The following is a 15759-nucleotide window of genomic DNA, read 5'->3' on the forward strand; positions in this document are numbered from 1 at the left end:
AACTGATTGAACAATCTAATCATAAATCTACTTTAACAAGGAGTTCTGAAACCTGACTTTCTAAGTTTTGATGTATAAACGTGAATTTGTGTTCGACACAACACGATTGAATATGTACTTGAATAAATCTTTCAATAGCCCAACAGTTTTTAAATTTATTTTATACAGTCTTAAAATCAGAATTGTGAAAGGGGAAGTCATCAAACTGTGCTTGAATGAGACTTTTGGAAACCAGATACTTTGCAGATACTTATCTTTAAACTGATTTTCACAATTAAAAATGAATTTATACATCAGACATGTATTATATATTTTGTTAGCTCGAGAATTGAAGATTACAAAAATTGTCAAAATATTTCAAACCTGTTTGTGTGTGTTTGTTTTGCTCAAAAATGTGCGTTTTTGAGTTTGTCACTTGATAAAGTACGATATAAGTACGAGAAGGTACTGGTTTTGGGTGAGCTATTACCGTGGCAATAGACAGCAGGGTAAAGTGTTTGAAAAACTGTGTCTTTTATTGTTTGATACTCAGCTTAGTTTTTGGCTAAATTAACCTTGAAAATGACATGTGGTGAATTTTTAATAAAGTACCGCTTTTTTCATGTATGCCACCGTATCTTTTGTTTTCTATCGATTATCAGAATTTTGGGACATGGCTTTGTGAAAACAGTCACTAAATACCATCTGGGCAAAGATTAGGCTAATCTGTCAATGTGGCACCAAAGAAGTCACACTCTCCAGAAGTTGCATTACATTGCCAAAAACGGAACGAAGTAAAACACAGAAATCTGTATGCGACCATTTTATACGCACAAAGCCATTTAAAAATCCAGCTCGCTCTCATATTGGGGAAATTTCCAGCCTGTGTAATAAAGTTCAAGACTTATAAAAGTTGTCTGATACAACTCTAGTGAGGATGTCAGTATTAGTTAGTCTTATCGGCATAAAAATACACTTTTGTGGACATACATTTACCGGTATGTCGGAATCAGTTTTTCCTACAATGATTGGAAACAGGATAAGTCTTTCACAAGTATTCTATTGTGAAATTCACAGTAAAGTGAAGTCATAATTACGGTTGTCGTCGGAATCCTGCTTTCTCCAAATTCTTCAACTAGTTTCCAGTCAATGTGTTTGACAGTTTACTCTGAAGGATACTTTGGTTTTATTAGTAATAGTTTAACAGTTCCTGAGCTATATCTTCATCCCGCAAAAAAAGGCTGAGATACCGGCAAATTTGTCCATCCTTTGTACATGTGTTACAAATGACATGTTGTATCCTTTCAACCGAGGATGATATATTTGTGACACAAAAAGAAACGAGATCATCAAATCGACAACCAACTTTCCCTGCAAATTTAAAGGGAAAACCTTGTATAGCAAGTGGATTGGAATGTATCGTTTCATTACAACAGTGAAAAGGACACAACATCGACAGTTGCCCTGATGTCAACATAGAACTGGAAGGGATTGATAACACAGCTGAACATGAAGCAATGTCGGTTATTATACATGAAAAGAATAGCTATGCTACACTGATAATGGCATGTTGACCTGATACAAAGATCGAGTTTTGTTACCATGACAATAATGAAAATGACACAATATCTGCAATTCTCGTGATATCGTACCCAAAAGGAATGCTGTGCTATTGTATGAATACTATGTAGACTTGTTCAGCAAATGTACATCAAACAGAAAAACATACAAACATAGTACAAAGATGGAAAGCTCAGTTGTGAAAAATATGTATCTAATGACAATCTGGTAATAAATATCATTTTCGCTAACAAGACAACATGGTTACATATCGATAAAAGATATTCTGCACATAACAAATCTGAAGGTAATAACCAAGAAAACAAAAATGACGCAATATCTGCAAATTTATCCCAACATGGTATATAAAAGTGATGATTGTTTTCCGAGAAATAATATCTTCTGTGAACTAAATCGAAAAGTATACTATCCTCACAAGGAATAATTTGTGCAAAATTATTTGGACATCGTATATATCGACGAAACATAATGGCCCTGTACAAATTATACGTATGTCAACAAGAGTTATTTTTTTGTAATAAAATGCAACTTTGGGGAAAATTTATCTCAACATAGAACATTTGACATGAATAACCTGTATCTTTATAGATGTCGATTTACAGAAATACTATTGTCATGCCAAGTAGGTCAGAAGGCAATACTTCCATCACAAATTAAAACACTTGTCACATCAGAATATTTTTCTGAAATTGATCATGAAAGGGATACCTTTGTATCGAATAGAGAACTAGGAATAACGAGGTTTAGAGGCTCATTTTCTTAAAGAAAGGAAAGTAAGAAAAGGACGACATTGTTGGACATGTGCGTAAACAAGGATAGTTGAATGGCATACTTACATGTGCGGAAACAACAATACTTTATTCGGAGTAGTTTTTGAGCAGGAAGCGTTACTACTTATTCACAAAATTAAAAATTTTGTACCAATCCAACCTCGCTTTTGAACCAGTAAAATGTGACCAATTGATACTTTCAATGAGATGTGCATTCGTTTAGCTGCAATCTCTGGGATGCGATGCTACCTGAGGTGATCAATCGATGTGATGCAATTTGTTACCATTTTTGTTCAAAAAATTTTCAATTCCAGAGTGATGCTGAGCTTGTCCATGAGCCATGAAACTTTGTACTGATGTTACTTTGTAAGACCTGGTATGAAGCCATTTAAAGTGCAATGAAATCTATGATGTAGCATTTTGAACGCTATTTTGTTTGTGATTCTTGGCCTGAAAAACCATATTTTTCAAAACTACTCATCTGACAGCTTTGAAATTTGCTATATATGATATCTGGTATATATGCTAAACTTATGATCATTCATGATAAACATACAAACCATGTATTTATTAACGAAATGCAATAGATAAATAATGTTATTGACTTAAGATCAATGCTCTTTCCATCAATGTAATCACAGTCTGAATTTGTATTGTGTATATTAAAATTTTATATCTTTTAGAGATCCACCATATGCTGATAGACACCCAGTAAAGTAAGTGAAAGAACCTCATGCCAATAACATGAAGTAGGTCTTGAGAATATCCTTGTAGAACATCGTACTGATTTGATGAGCCAGGAAGAGAAATTTGTCAGACCCTACTGGCATAAGCCTCTGCGCTATGAGCCATCTGCAACACAAGGGTCAAATATTTATATCAATAGCATTATCTGTAACAAATTATGTAAAAGAAACATGAGTTTGCAGTATACCAGTATACAATTCACAATAGGCTGTTCAGGATAATCAGCTCAACAGGAGGGAATAAAGTGCATGGAACATTTCCAGCAAATACCGGTAAATGTAAAAGCTGCATTTTTAAAGATGTGTAGACAAAAATGGTAAAGTTTCAAAATTGTGAAACCAATCTTATGAAATTTATTTTTAGCATCTTTACTATTCAAGATTATAATATGATATGTCTGCTATGAAGTACATGATAATATGGCTTCTTGTTGGTATTAAGCTGTGAAAAATAATATAAGGAAATTCTATTACTTTGCATGGATGTACAGGTAGATGTTGTCATGAGCACTGTACTATGGATAGATTATTATGGCATCACGCAATATATATACAGTAACTTGAGTAAGCTTAGCTTAGGGTTTTGTTGCCCCAGTGTAACCTCACAAATGACTCACAGGCTAATTTTGTGAGAATAGCTGGTACATTTGCATGTTTGCCATCTTTTACCATATACTACTGTATGCAGGTATAGTACTTTAAAGGTAAACTGTCACCTGTTCCAATTTTGCCACAGTTACCATGGAAAGAGAAAATCTAACCAATCACAGATTTTAAGCAGGTGGCTGCTTTTAAAACAGCGCCTTCACGTGGGCATTTTGAATACCAAGGAACGCCCCTTTGACCATATATGGGCATATTTAGATTACAGATGACTGTATACCTTTAAGCTGTAAAGAATAATAGTCCCGCCAGCGGCTTACTGACTACGCATGCGCATATTCATAATATATTATGCGACTAACCGGAAGTGTACCCTACTTTCATGGGCGCCGCCATGTTTTTTTTTTTGAGCACTCGTAAACAAACAAATATGAAACGTGCAGTTTATTATAACATGCCATTTATAAAAAAATATCTTTTATTAGCCAGTTAGTGTTATTATCCACCTTGTCGCTCATACAAAATATCGTTAATATCACGCATAAAAAATAGTAAATTGGAGAAAACTGTCATGCATATGATATGAACGGCAGCATACGCAAAGAATGCTTGGATTGAATTTTAGAAAAGCTCCCCCTGTGTCAATAACTAGATTAAAAAATGGCCAGTTTTTAGACGGAACGCTCTAGTTTTCAGCTTGCAAGTGGAAGGTGGGCAGTGCGGTTACCATTGCAATGGTAATGATGGCATAACACGTCCCTTGTTTAACACAATAGGCTGTTACGATGGTAAAAATTGCCAATTTTTGTCCAAAATTTTTAGACATTACTGAAAATCTATAGGCCTACCTGCACTGCTGCAGGGTTTGACGTCGTGTACGTACGTGAACTGCTTTCATCAGAGGGAAACTGGGCATAGTTGTCATACAAACGTACATGAAGTGACAATTAATTCTATTTTATCATGAATCAATACAAATAACATTGCCAATCTTAACCCCTGGCGCGACACCAAGGTCTGAGCCCTATATAATATTATAAAAGGAAATTTTATTACTTTGCATGGATGTGCAGGTAGATGTTGTCATGAGCATTGTACTATGGATAGATATTTTTGCATCATGCAATATGTATACAGTAACTTGAGTAAGCTCAGCTAAAGGTTTTGTTGTCCCAGTGTAACCTCTCATACGACTCACATGCTAATTAGTTCCCATGGACACCATCCGGGGGACTAATAGGTTTGGTCATGTCAGTGGATGTGTCCATCCATGCGTGCGTCCGTCCATACGTCCGTGCGTGTGTGCATCCGTCCGTCCGTTCACGCAGATATCTCAGAGATGCCTGGAGCCATTTTATTCAAACTTGGTACAAGGATTACTTCATATGTCATACAGATGCACGTCGATTTTTTTATGATATGATCAAATATGGCTGCCGTGCGGCCATTTTGTTACGATTTTTCATGTACAGAGCCATTGCCCAGGCATATGTCAACCGATTTTATTACCTTCTCGTGTCTATTTATAGACAGAGAAGGTATTAGAGTTGAAAACCAGTATGCTGCTGTCAAGACTTCCGTCTGTCAAGACTTCCGTCTGTCAAGATCCGTTGACGTCATGCCATTGTGATGGGTCATATCATAAACTGGTGGGGGTGTTCATGGCTCAGGTTGAGGTGTGGGAGAACGATTTGAGCTATGACAAAAATCAAAAGGGACTTAGCGGCATAGCCACAGTGTTAAGCCTTTCTCCAAGGTTTCTTAGTTGACTACAATCTATTACAGACTACTGAGCTGACGTTAGGGGTACTCACTTTGTGTTTGCTCACTCTGTGAGCGCTAGTGTTTGGTACTGAGTTGCGTGGATATCCCCTCATGGCCTCACGTGATCTGGGCCTGTTGCATAATCTGCAGAGATGATCATATGCCTCCGAGTCTGAAAACTGCCATTGTGTAAGCCTGTCGGCATTTTCCTTGCATTTTTTCTCATTTAATTTTGCAAAATATCGGCGAGTACCTCAATATTTCAAGATAACCCTTTCTTCCAATCGTTTCCTGGAGTTTCAGAGTCATATGAACGAAAATGAGTGAAAGTTTTAGACAGGAAAATCGGACGTCGGCATGTTCAATGTTTACAGTACAATCAGAAGTTTACGTGGAGGAATTAACCAACAAACACAGGAGTGTTCATGATGCCGCCCTCTAGAGGCAGACCCTCCTATATGAAGTACCACATTTGATGCTTGTGGAAAGCTTGACCACACAATGGAGCTCGAGCATTTAAACTTTTAGAAAATGACAAACTGAATAAGAAGGTATTCAGAAAAGGTCAAATACTGAGGAAAAATGCGCAAATATTCAAAATAAACAGGTTAACTGATTGGTCAGCTATAAAAAACAATGAAAATGTTTATGATCAAAAGTTTTTGAGATGCGCACATACAGAAATTATTAACATTATAAATATAAGACCAAACTATTTTTTCAGGGATGGGACAGGTTGGAAATGAGGGGTGAGAGACAAAGGCACTCCTATTGCTGCATGTGGATGCAGCCACACCATTTCATTTACAGCATACTTATTCACTGTGTTGTGTTCAAGTTCCATATTGTACTGACTGTCATACAAGGATAACATAAGCAAATCAAATCAAATTAGAAAAGGATCAATGCTGTTGTGTGGATTTTGCTGAACATGGCTGATATTTCGCCCTATATATTTGGTATCCAGCAAAGGCATATTTTGATGTAAAGTCAAAATTAACACTACATTGCTGACAATATATTTTACCGTTTCTGCATGAATTTTTCTTTTTAAATTATAGTATATTAGTACTTCAAACAGATCAACAATTATCGTGATGTCACACCATAATTTTACATCACAAAGACTGTAATTCTGCCAATTTTTTTTTTTTTTCAGTCATTTTATAAATTTTGCACTGCACAAGATGATTGAACAAATTGCAATGTTTGAATTTGTAAACTCAAAGAATAAAAATCCTTTGGTCACAAATTAAATTATTTTTTGAAAAGAAATTTACTTTTAAACACTTTTAGCATATATTCTTTACACGGTCATGTATTTCAAGGAAAATATGCCTATTAAAAACAGTAATTTCTTCACTTTCAATTTTTTTTCAATACTATGACAATTATCAGCCATGAGGTTATACAAACACAAGACCAGATAGCGTTTTTCATCATTTCCACAGGACTCTTTGGAAAATCCATTAAAAACAGTTAAAAGTGACTGGAAATGATCACTTGGTATACATTTAATTTACAGATGCCAGGTTGTGTATTTCACATGCACTCAGGTCAGTAAGGAAGTGCGTCATTACTATTTTGGACTGTTAATTCTTATTTCTGAATTGTTTAACTTTTTCCACATTGAACTATCTTTAGGCAGTTTATACTGTAGCTTAGAATTTTTTTGATTGATGTATTTAATCATCTTTGGGTTCTTTGGGTCCATATCCCACCTCATGCCCCTACATCATCAACTATTTACCAACAACTCCATGCCAACAACCAATTACCTGACCTGGCCACACATTAGAGAAGGTACAGCGTCATTGACGGTATTTTTCAAAGTTGGTACAAGGACATTGACCTATGTCATACATATGCACGTAGATTCGTTTTGTGATACCATCCAATATGGGCGCCAGGCAGCCATTTTATTACGATTTTTTCATGTACAGTGCCATAACTCAGACATGTTTCAACCGATTTTATTCAAAGTTGGTACAAGGAGATTGACCAATGTCATAGGTATGCACCTCAATTTGTTTTGTGATACGATCCAATATGGCTGCCATGCTGCCATACTGTTACGATTTTTTTCCTGTACAGAGCCCTAACTCAGGCATATCTCAACAGATTTTATTCAAAGTTGGTACAAGGACATTGACCTATGTCATACATGCACGTCGATTTGTTTTGTGATACGATCCAATATGGCTGCCCAGCGGCCATTTTATTATGATTTTTTCATGTACAGCGCCATAACTCAGACATTTTTCAACCAATTTTATTCAAAGTTGGTACAACGAGATTGACCAATTTCATAGACATGCATATTAATTTGTTTTGTGATACGATCCAATATGGCCGCAGTGTGGCCATTTTGTTACATATTTTCATGTCCGGAACCATAACTCAGATATTTATCAAGCGAAATTATTCTAAGTTAGTACAAGGAGATTGACAAATGTCATACATGTGCACGTCAATTTGTTTTGTGATACGATCCAATATGGCTGCCGTGCGACCATTTTATTACGATTTTTTCATATACAGAGCCATAACTCAGGCATATCTCAACCGCTTTTACTCAAAGTCGGTACAAGGACATTGACTTATGTCATACATATACGTGTTGATTTTTTAAACAGTAAGATCAAATATCGATGCGTGGCGGCGATTTTGTTACAATTTTTTCATGTACAGTTCAATAACTCAGACATATTTCCACCAGTATCATTCAAAGTTGGTACAAGGACATTGACATATTTCATACATATGCTCGTCAATTTGTTTCACGTCATGTAGCAGTATCATGTCAATTATTGAAGTTTCATAATTAGGCTGATATGTCAATAAATACTGCATCACATTTCATGAAACTTTGTACAGATGTTAAGCTCATATTGCTTTAACAGTGAAAAAGACATTTATCACAGATTTTAAGCGGGTGGCCGCTTTTCAAAAACAGCGCCCTCACATGGGCATTTTGAATACCAAGGTACGCCCCTTTGACCATATACCGGTATGGGCATATTTAGATTACAGGTGACTGTATACCTTTAATACAATACCAAATGATTCAGTGCTAAACAATGTTGGATAGGGTGAGTGTGTAACATTAATGAAAATACAGATACATGTGATCTAATTTGTACCAAGTTTAGAAGTATGTATCTCATGGCATAAAGATGTATGGTTGCTTAGATATAATCCAACAAGTTTTTTAAATGCTTCCAAATTTTATTGAAAACATCTGGAATTCATGAAAGTTATGCACATCAAGGTTACTCTTCCATCTCTCTGAGCATTGATTTAGATGACCGACCTGCCAAAACCCTAAAGTTTTCAAACGCTAAAGAGGATTTTTTGAAAATGCCCAGCTCATCCATGTTTTTTAAAGGTTGTATCTAAATTATTGACAACGTTAAAATCCAATGGAAATAAAAATTTACTAGGTTACCAGATTTGATTTTATACAAATATCAGGACCCTGTGGTAAGCCTGTTTTTTCTGAGATTTTGGAACATTGGGAAAATCCCTAGGAACCCTGGTACCATTTCAGAACCCTGATATGATTGCAGCGATGTACTGAGGGAAACCTTGGTAACATTGGAACTCCTAGTTATAGTTACATAAGTATGCCCAGAGCAAAACAAGTACAGGTAAATTACACAATTTTGCGCTAGTAAGAATGTGAATTTGGAATTTTCTAGCATATGGGCAACTACTTGTGTTTGTCCGTTGGTATTGCATTAGCTTTTATGGTCGATTTAGACACTTTACTTACTTGACATTCCTCAAACCAGACCTTTCTCACTTTTACAATATTGTATCTTTTTGTCTCCCTCTCAGACCTTTCAATGGCAAACATTTTGGTCAAGAGGAGTGTGTACCTGGCTATGTTCAGTCAGCTATGTCAAGATTTCACCCATCGTAAGTATCAATACAATGGAAAATGAGCCTTATATTATCAAAAAGTTAATTTCTTATAATTTTGTTATCCATATTTTGCTATTTCACTATAATTATCATTGAAAGCATATCACAAGCATATTCCACACTTCATTGAGATCCATTTCCATGAGACATTTACAGTTTTCAAAACCAGGCAGACTTTTATCTGTCATATGAGAAAGCATTGAAGTATATTAAACTGCTGTACATAAATTTTGCCAGGCCATCTAGACAGACATCAAAAATGTACATGTCAGAGGTTACTGATATGCATTTTTGCATGAATCAGTCATTACCAGGGAATGTGTTAGAGCAATTTCCGTAAAGTCTGACACTGAAAACAACCATGAAGTAAACTTGAGCCTAAGTAGCACAGTAGCGTATTTCGCTTGTTTGGTATTTTATTAATGGCTGGGTTTGATGTGTATAATTTTAGCAATGGTACGGGCAAAAGGAAACGCTTAACAATCACGGCTACATCACTAAAATGTCATCTTATTCTCATGATTTCAGATTTAATCCAGCTGAACACTTATTCATGAACACTAGCTATGAATCTTGGAAATACAGTGGGGATTCACTCCATAATTTAAAGCTTCCATTTGGCTTGGGTAAAGGCAATAGTGAGTATACCGGGTACTTTATGTGTAGCTTAGCTGTGAATACCCTAGCCATACTGTGGCTTATTGATTGCACTTGGGTCAGGGGTCAACGCCACAGAACTGCTGCAAGCCTGCCTGTAGGCCTTCTCAATAGTTTATTATGACACCTATCAGTGTCTCTGATAATATGGAAATAATGAAATGTATTAGTCTGTGATAAAATCAACCTGTACTTGCTTTATCACTGCTAGCGTTTTCACAACTATCTGTAATCCTATATACATTCCAATTTTAATTTTTAATGATTCTGAAAAAAGAATATTTTACATTAGTCATGCACATGTCCCATCGATATCTTTAATTATCTCCACATGTATTTGGTGTTGTAACACTGTTTCATTGTCAATCATCAATAAAGTTCATTTATCATTTTTAGAGACATTCTTCATTTTGCAACTTTTTTGGTACACTTTATTTGTCTCTCTTCCAATTAAATTCATCGACCAATTTTTTCATAAGGGATTTGACAACTGTATCTCACAATCTGGTAAGAAACGTTACGTATAATTGATCAGCCAACCTGGGAAGTTTTCAGTGAGGTAAAGTTACTCAAGGTAGTTTGTGCCTCGAAAGTGAAAGCCTTTTGCTCCAATTTTCCTCAAGCAAACTTTCAACCATTCTCTTTCAAAATCTAGAATAAAAATCAGGGGTCAATGTCCAAATTTTGGTACTAGAGTAATAACTTACCTAATATTTGCCGATATTTCAATTCAGAAAAGCTGTTATCTCTATGGGGGAAATAACTTTGCCAATTTTCACAAAAACTAAGGTAGGGAAAACTGTACTCACTCCAAGAGCTTCAAAATAAGCCCCAGTCAATGGTAGACCAAAACAGAATTGTAAAAGTTTAAAAGTGTGAAATAACTGTCCCCAAGGCACATTAACCCTTAAAAATTGATTTTCAAATAAGTGTGTCAATTTTGACTTTTTTTCACAGAAAAATTACTCGATAGCATTCTCAACAAATTATCAGAATTTAGCAAGCCAGACAGGTTTGGGTAAGGCTGATATTTTATATTTTTTCTCTTGAGAGATATTTTGATTTGGCATAGTCTTGAGTTACACCACTTCCTTCATGATATGTAAAAGAGATATGCTTCAAAGATTTTGAGTGTTTACATGTACATATAGGAAGCTAAACAACAAAAATTTTTCAGGATTTGAATATGTTCATATCAGACCTCTTGGAAAAATATTTGTTATACTGCTACACTATCAGGTTCATTTGTTTCATTGTAAAAATAGATACTGTTGGCAGTATTTCATGTGTTGTAACAGAGAAAGTTGATGTGCAGGGCACTGTTTTATCTCATTTGGAAACACTTTTTTTTTAAAGGTGAGAAAAATTGCCGAAGGAAACAGTGTATGCATGCAAAGTAAAATATTAACCATTTTGAAGTTTGAGCGATATTTATGTATCATATTTGATTTATTTCTCGTTTCCTGCAATAATAGGAAAGGATGTAAAAGATGTATTTTAGTTGCCAGTGGTGGTGTCAGCCTGGGACATAATCTCGGAAAGACTATCGACACATATGACATTGTCATCAGGTGAGAAAATTTAATTTTTATGAACATAACAAGTTTACATGTCTTAACCTTTCCACTGCTACATTTAAAAGTGACATTTTTATCCAACTTTGTTCACAAGATGCCTTGTATGTCCATATCTTGCCCCAAAACCATGCGATATTACCACTGAAAAAATTCCTTTTGGATTCTGTGAACACTCTCTCGCTGTCTTTCTCTCTCTCTCTCTCTCTCTCTCTCTCTCTCTCTCTCTCTCTCTCTCTTTCTCTTTCACTTTGTTGTCATGGATTCATCATGAATATTCAAATCGCACGAGACGGCAGAATCAGGTGATGCGCAAAGATCCAAATCAAACTTTGTGCATAGGTGTTCAGTAAGAAGGTTGGTTACTGCCAGAGGCACAGTGACTTCAACTCTTCACCCCTGTTCCCTGTAATGAGGTCCACACAGAATCTCACCATTAATAACCATTGAGATGAGCAAAACACAAAAGAGCTGAGGTGAAAGGTTTAATGAGGTACAATAGAGTCCAAGACAGTGATGGCATGACAACACTTCTAGCGATGAGTTCACTTAAAGGGAAACCTAAGTCCAGCGACATTGACCGTTTATCCCTTCCAAAATCACCCTTGAATAAAATGCAGCTCAAATTTGCAACATAATTGCACGCGCCGACGACTACGGAGCGACGAAAAGAGACTTGAAGTAGACGACATTTATGGAAATAAGCTCGGAATTCCATGGGCGCGAAAGGGCTCATGGAGGAGCGTGCATGACGTCATCGGCGATACAGACGATTGTAGCTTGCAGCTGAAGGAGTTCTGTAAACAGTTCAGCGCGTTTGTAAGACGACTATGGAGAGTTCGGACAGCGATATTTCTGACATCGAGTATTAATTTTCCCCGACTGAAATCAAACCATACTAATTTGAACCAAGATATCATGAAAGCATCTCCACACATCGTTCATATTTGGTTGTTTGCGTTTTGTGTATGATTCCACGAAGGGAGTCACTGTGCTTGTACAGACCCCGAACTGAATTGGAGACACTGAGTGACCCTGCGATCCTTCAACGCTACGTTTCTAAAACATAGTTTTTCTTTACCAGTCGCTTAAAATTAATTTTTGGTTCGTGAATGATACGGAAGGATTGACTGATTGTATGTGTTACCATAGACCCTCGAGGGTCTATGGTGTTACCATGTAAGTCGAGCTTGGCCAGATCTTTAAGGTTGCGAAATCTCCGATATGTATCGGAAAATATTTATTCGCGATTCGACAAATCTATAGTGTCGTCTATTTTTCGAAGTTCGTTTCGAACTTAGGAAGTCGGGCTTACTCAGATCTACAAAGTGATGAAATTTCCGATATAGTGGATATTTGCCCGCTATTTAAAAAAGACAGTATCGTCTATTGTTGTAAAGAATGTATTTCATACAAGACCAGCCAAAACTCCCGATGATGTCCGATATGTCCTCTGTTCAAGTCCCGATCGATCGCCAAGTAAAAATGTATTACCTGTACAGAATGTAATTCGTGCAAGGCCCTCCCAAACTCACGGTGATATCCGATCGGCCTCTCGCCGAAGTCCCGATAGTAGTGTATGAAAGTTCGTGTGGACATTTAATGAACAAATAATGCTTTGCATGTAAAACATGTATTTCGTGCATGAATAAATCTAATAATGTAAAACATACAGTATTCTTGACTACCGGCCATGGATGCTATTTTTGAACTTAGAGTCGGACAGAGGTAGTCGGATCTGTTAGGTGGTGAAATCTCCGATATACATCGGACATTTACCCTCAATTTGACAATGTATCGTCTAGTATCAGAGTTAAAGTCCTAAGTCGCCGATATTTATCTTATTTCGCAGACCCGGCGTGCCGACACCACACAGTGCAAGTAAATCTAGTGACAGTTTTCGGACAGGGTAGTGAATTTCGCTCAAAGCCGTTTCATAAATGACGAGCACTGCGAAATCTATTACCATATCCTTCGAAACTTTATTGCGCTTATCCTCAAACTGTTAACAGGACGGAAGTGTTATTTAGGGGGTCAAAGTTGCCAAATTGTTGACCCCATGTTGAGTGCGTAGTAATTGGACTGCTATCGCAGTAATCGGACGTCGTATTTCGAATGTGATTATAGGGGCTAAATATTGATATTTTGAAACTTCAAACCCCCGATTTTCAATTTCGATGTGTTTAGAAAACTGTTTGTAAAAATATGTGATAAATTAGTTACGTCTAATCCATGGACGACGCAACTATAAGCTTATTTCGACGTGTATGGCGCTTAAATATCGGACATGAGCGTCTCTGTGTGTTGCGTTCGACACCTTGTATCGAACGGTGTGGCTAAGTTTGTAGCCCGAAATAGCTTCTACCGAAAAAATATCCGAAACGGGACAACAGCGTCACTTGACCTAATATGCTGTCACATGACTTGTAAAACACTATCAATACAGAGCGAAGTGAGTACAACGAACAGCATGTCATTAAATGTCCGAAAACCGAGGTCGTCCGAAAACAGCCACACTGAATCGTCTGCATATGCCTAGGAGTCCCGGCGCAATTGATATCTATCGGGTAAACATAATATCGGCGATTTGTCAGACCCGCCATGCCGAGACACAATAGGCGAGAAGTCATTCCAGTATATCTTGTTATATCAATATTACCAGATATAGTCCCGAAATTGCCTATATTTATTGGGTATATATCGGCGATTTCGCAGACCCGGGCTGTCGAGATAAGAGACGCTTTGTGTAGTTTCCGTCTTCGGATTTTAGAGTCCCGAAATTGCCAATATTAATATTTATCTGGTTAAAACCGGCGATAGTAGGCTGACTCAGCATGTCAAGATACGAACCGCATTGTGTAGTATAGTCTTGTATCGGTATCAGAATCCCGAAATCCCTTATAAAACAATCATCATGAAAGAAGTAGAACATAACTTTTTATCTTTTAAAGATTTTAAAACTCGCCCGATTTTCTCGTAGCCACTGTCTTCGAAAAAGCTGTTCTGTGGGACAACGATAAAAGCTGACTCAGTTTGTTCTTCCTTGAGTGATTTTTGCACTCAAGTGAACAACAGTTAATCATTTTTTATGCTACTGAACATAAAAGAGTCGTAACGTGCAGAACTGCACTGCTGCAGTCATAGACTCCAATGCTTTGGTAAGCTGTCACACACGTTCGTGTATCGCCGATGACGTCACGCACGCTCCTCCCATGAGCCCTTTCGCGCCCATGGAATTCCGAGCTCATTTCCATAAATGTCGTCTACTTCATGTCCCTTTCGTCGCTCTGTCGCTCCGTAGTCGTCGGCGCGTGCAATTATGTTGCAAATTTGAGCTGCATTTTATTCAAGGGTGACTTTGGAAGGGATAAACGGTCAATGTCGCTGGACTTAGGTTTCCCTTTAAGGTAAATAAATGTGCCTCGAAAGTGAAAGACCATAAACTTTTGCTCAGTCTCTCAATGAAATTTTCAACCATCCTCTTACCAAATCAGGAATAAAAATCTGGGGTAATGGTGCCAATATTGGTACTAGAGAAACAAATTACCCTTTACTGATATTTGAAATGCCATCTCTGTGTTAACTCTATAGGGAAATATAGTATTCTGACTCGAATTTTGGAAAACTGAGACATTGAAAATTTTTCTCACTCCAAGCACTTTAAAATGAGCCTCTACAAGTGGTAGACCAGAAAAACATTGAAAGAATTTGAGAGTCCAAATATCTGTGAGGGGCAGTTTGAGTCATTTCTTCGTTTATCTGCTTGCATAAAGTACTCACTGTCTGAAATGTAACTTTTTTCCTGATTCTACAGAATGAATAACGCACCAATAAAAGGCTATGAAGATTATATTGGGAGCAAGACTTCATTCCGGTTTCAATATCCAGAAACTGCTTTTTCAACACCGGAAGATCTTGAGGAAGACTCGGATGTTGTCTTTGTTGCTTACAAAGTTGCAGATCTTTATTGGTTGGATGCTGTCCTAAAAAATGTATGTGAAATGAATTCTGTGAAACTCCTTGTCCTACCCCTAAAAAGCATGTTGAAAGACTCATTATTTAGCTTGTCAACACTGCGTCTCTGCAAGTCAAATGTACCATACTGCCATTGTCTACAATTTTCTTTTAGTTTGGTCTGGTAAACCCGGAAAGTGTAGT

At 36.9% G+C, this 15759-nt stretch overlaps 1 protein-coding gene across 2 annotated transcripts in view; it reads left to right on the forward strand.

The window, feature by feature from the left end:
- Positions 1-15759, forward strand: part of LOC139140596 (CMP-N-acetylneuraminate-beta-1,4-galactoside alpha-2,3-sialyltransferase-like) — a 30434-nt gene that overhangs the window by 8325 nt on the left and 6350 nt on the right. Inside the window, exons 4-9 of one of the 2 annotated variants that reach the window (XM_070709940.1) lie at positions 3014-3046; positions 9284-9364; positions 9899-10008; positions 10985-11045; positions 11503-11598; positions 15416-15593. In XM_070709940.1, coding sequence (XP_070566041.1) covers positions 3014-3046; positions 9284-9364; positions 9899-10008; positions 10985-11045; positions 11503-11598; positions 15416-15593 — 559 coding nt within the window. The remainder of the gene's footprint in view (positions 1-3013; positions 3047-9283; positions 9365-9898; positions 10009-10984; positions 11046-11502; positions 11599-15415; positions 15594-15759) is intronic. The other variant, XM_070709941.1, reaches the window with a different exon arrangement.

The sequence above is a fragment of the Ptychodera flava genome, chromosome 9 (genome assembly GCF_041260155.1).
Source record: "Ptychodera flava strain L36383 chromosome 9, AS_Pfla_20210202, whole genome shotgun sequence".
In the NCBI taxonomy this organism is placed as follows: Eukaryota; Metazoa; Hemichordata; class Enteropneusta; family Ptychoderidae; genus Ptychodera; species Ptychodera flava.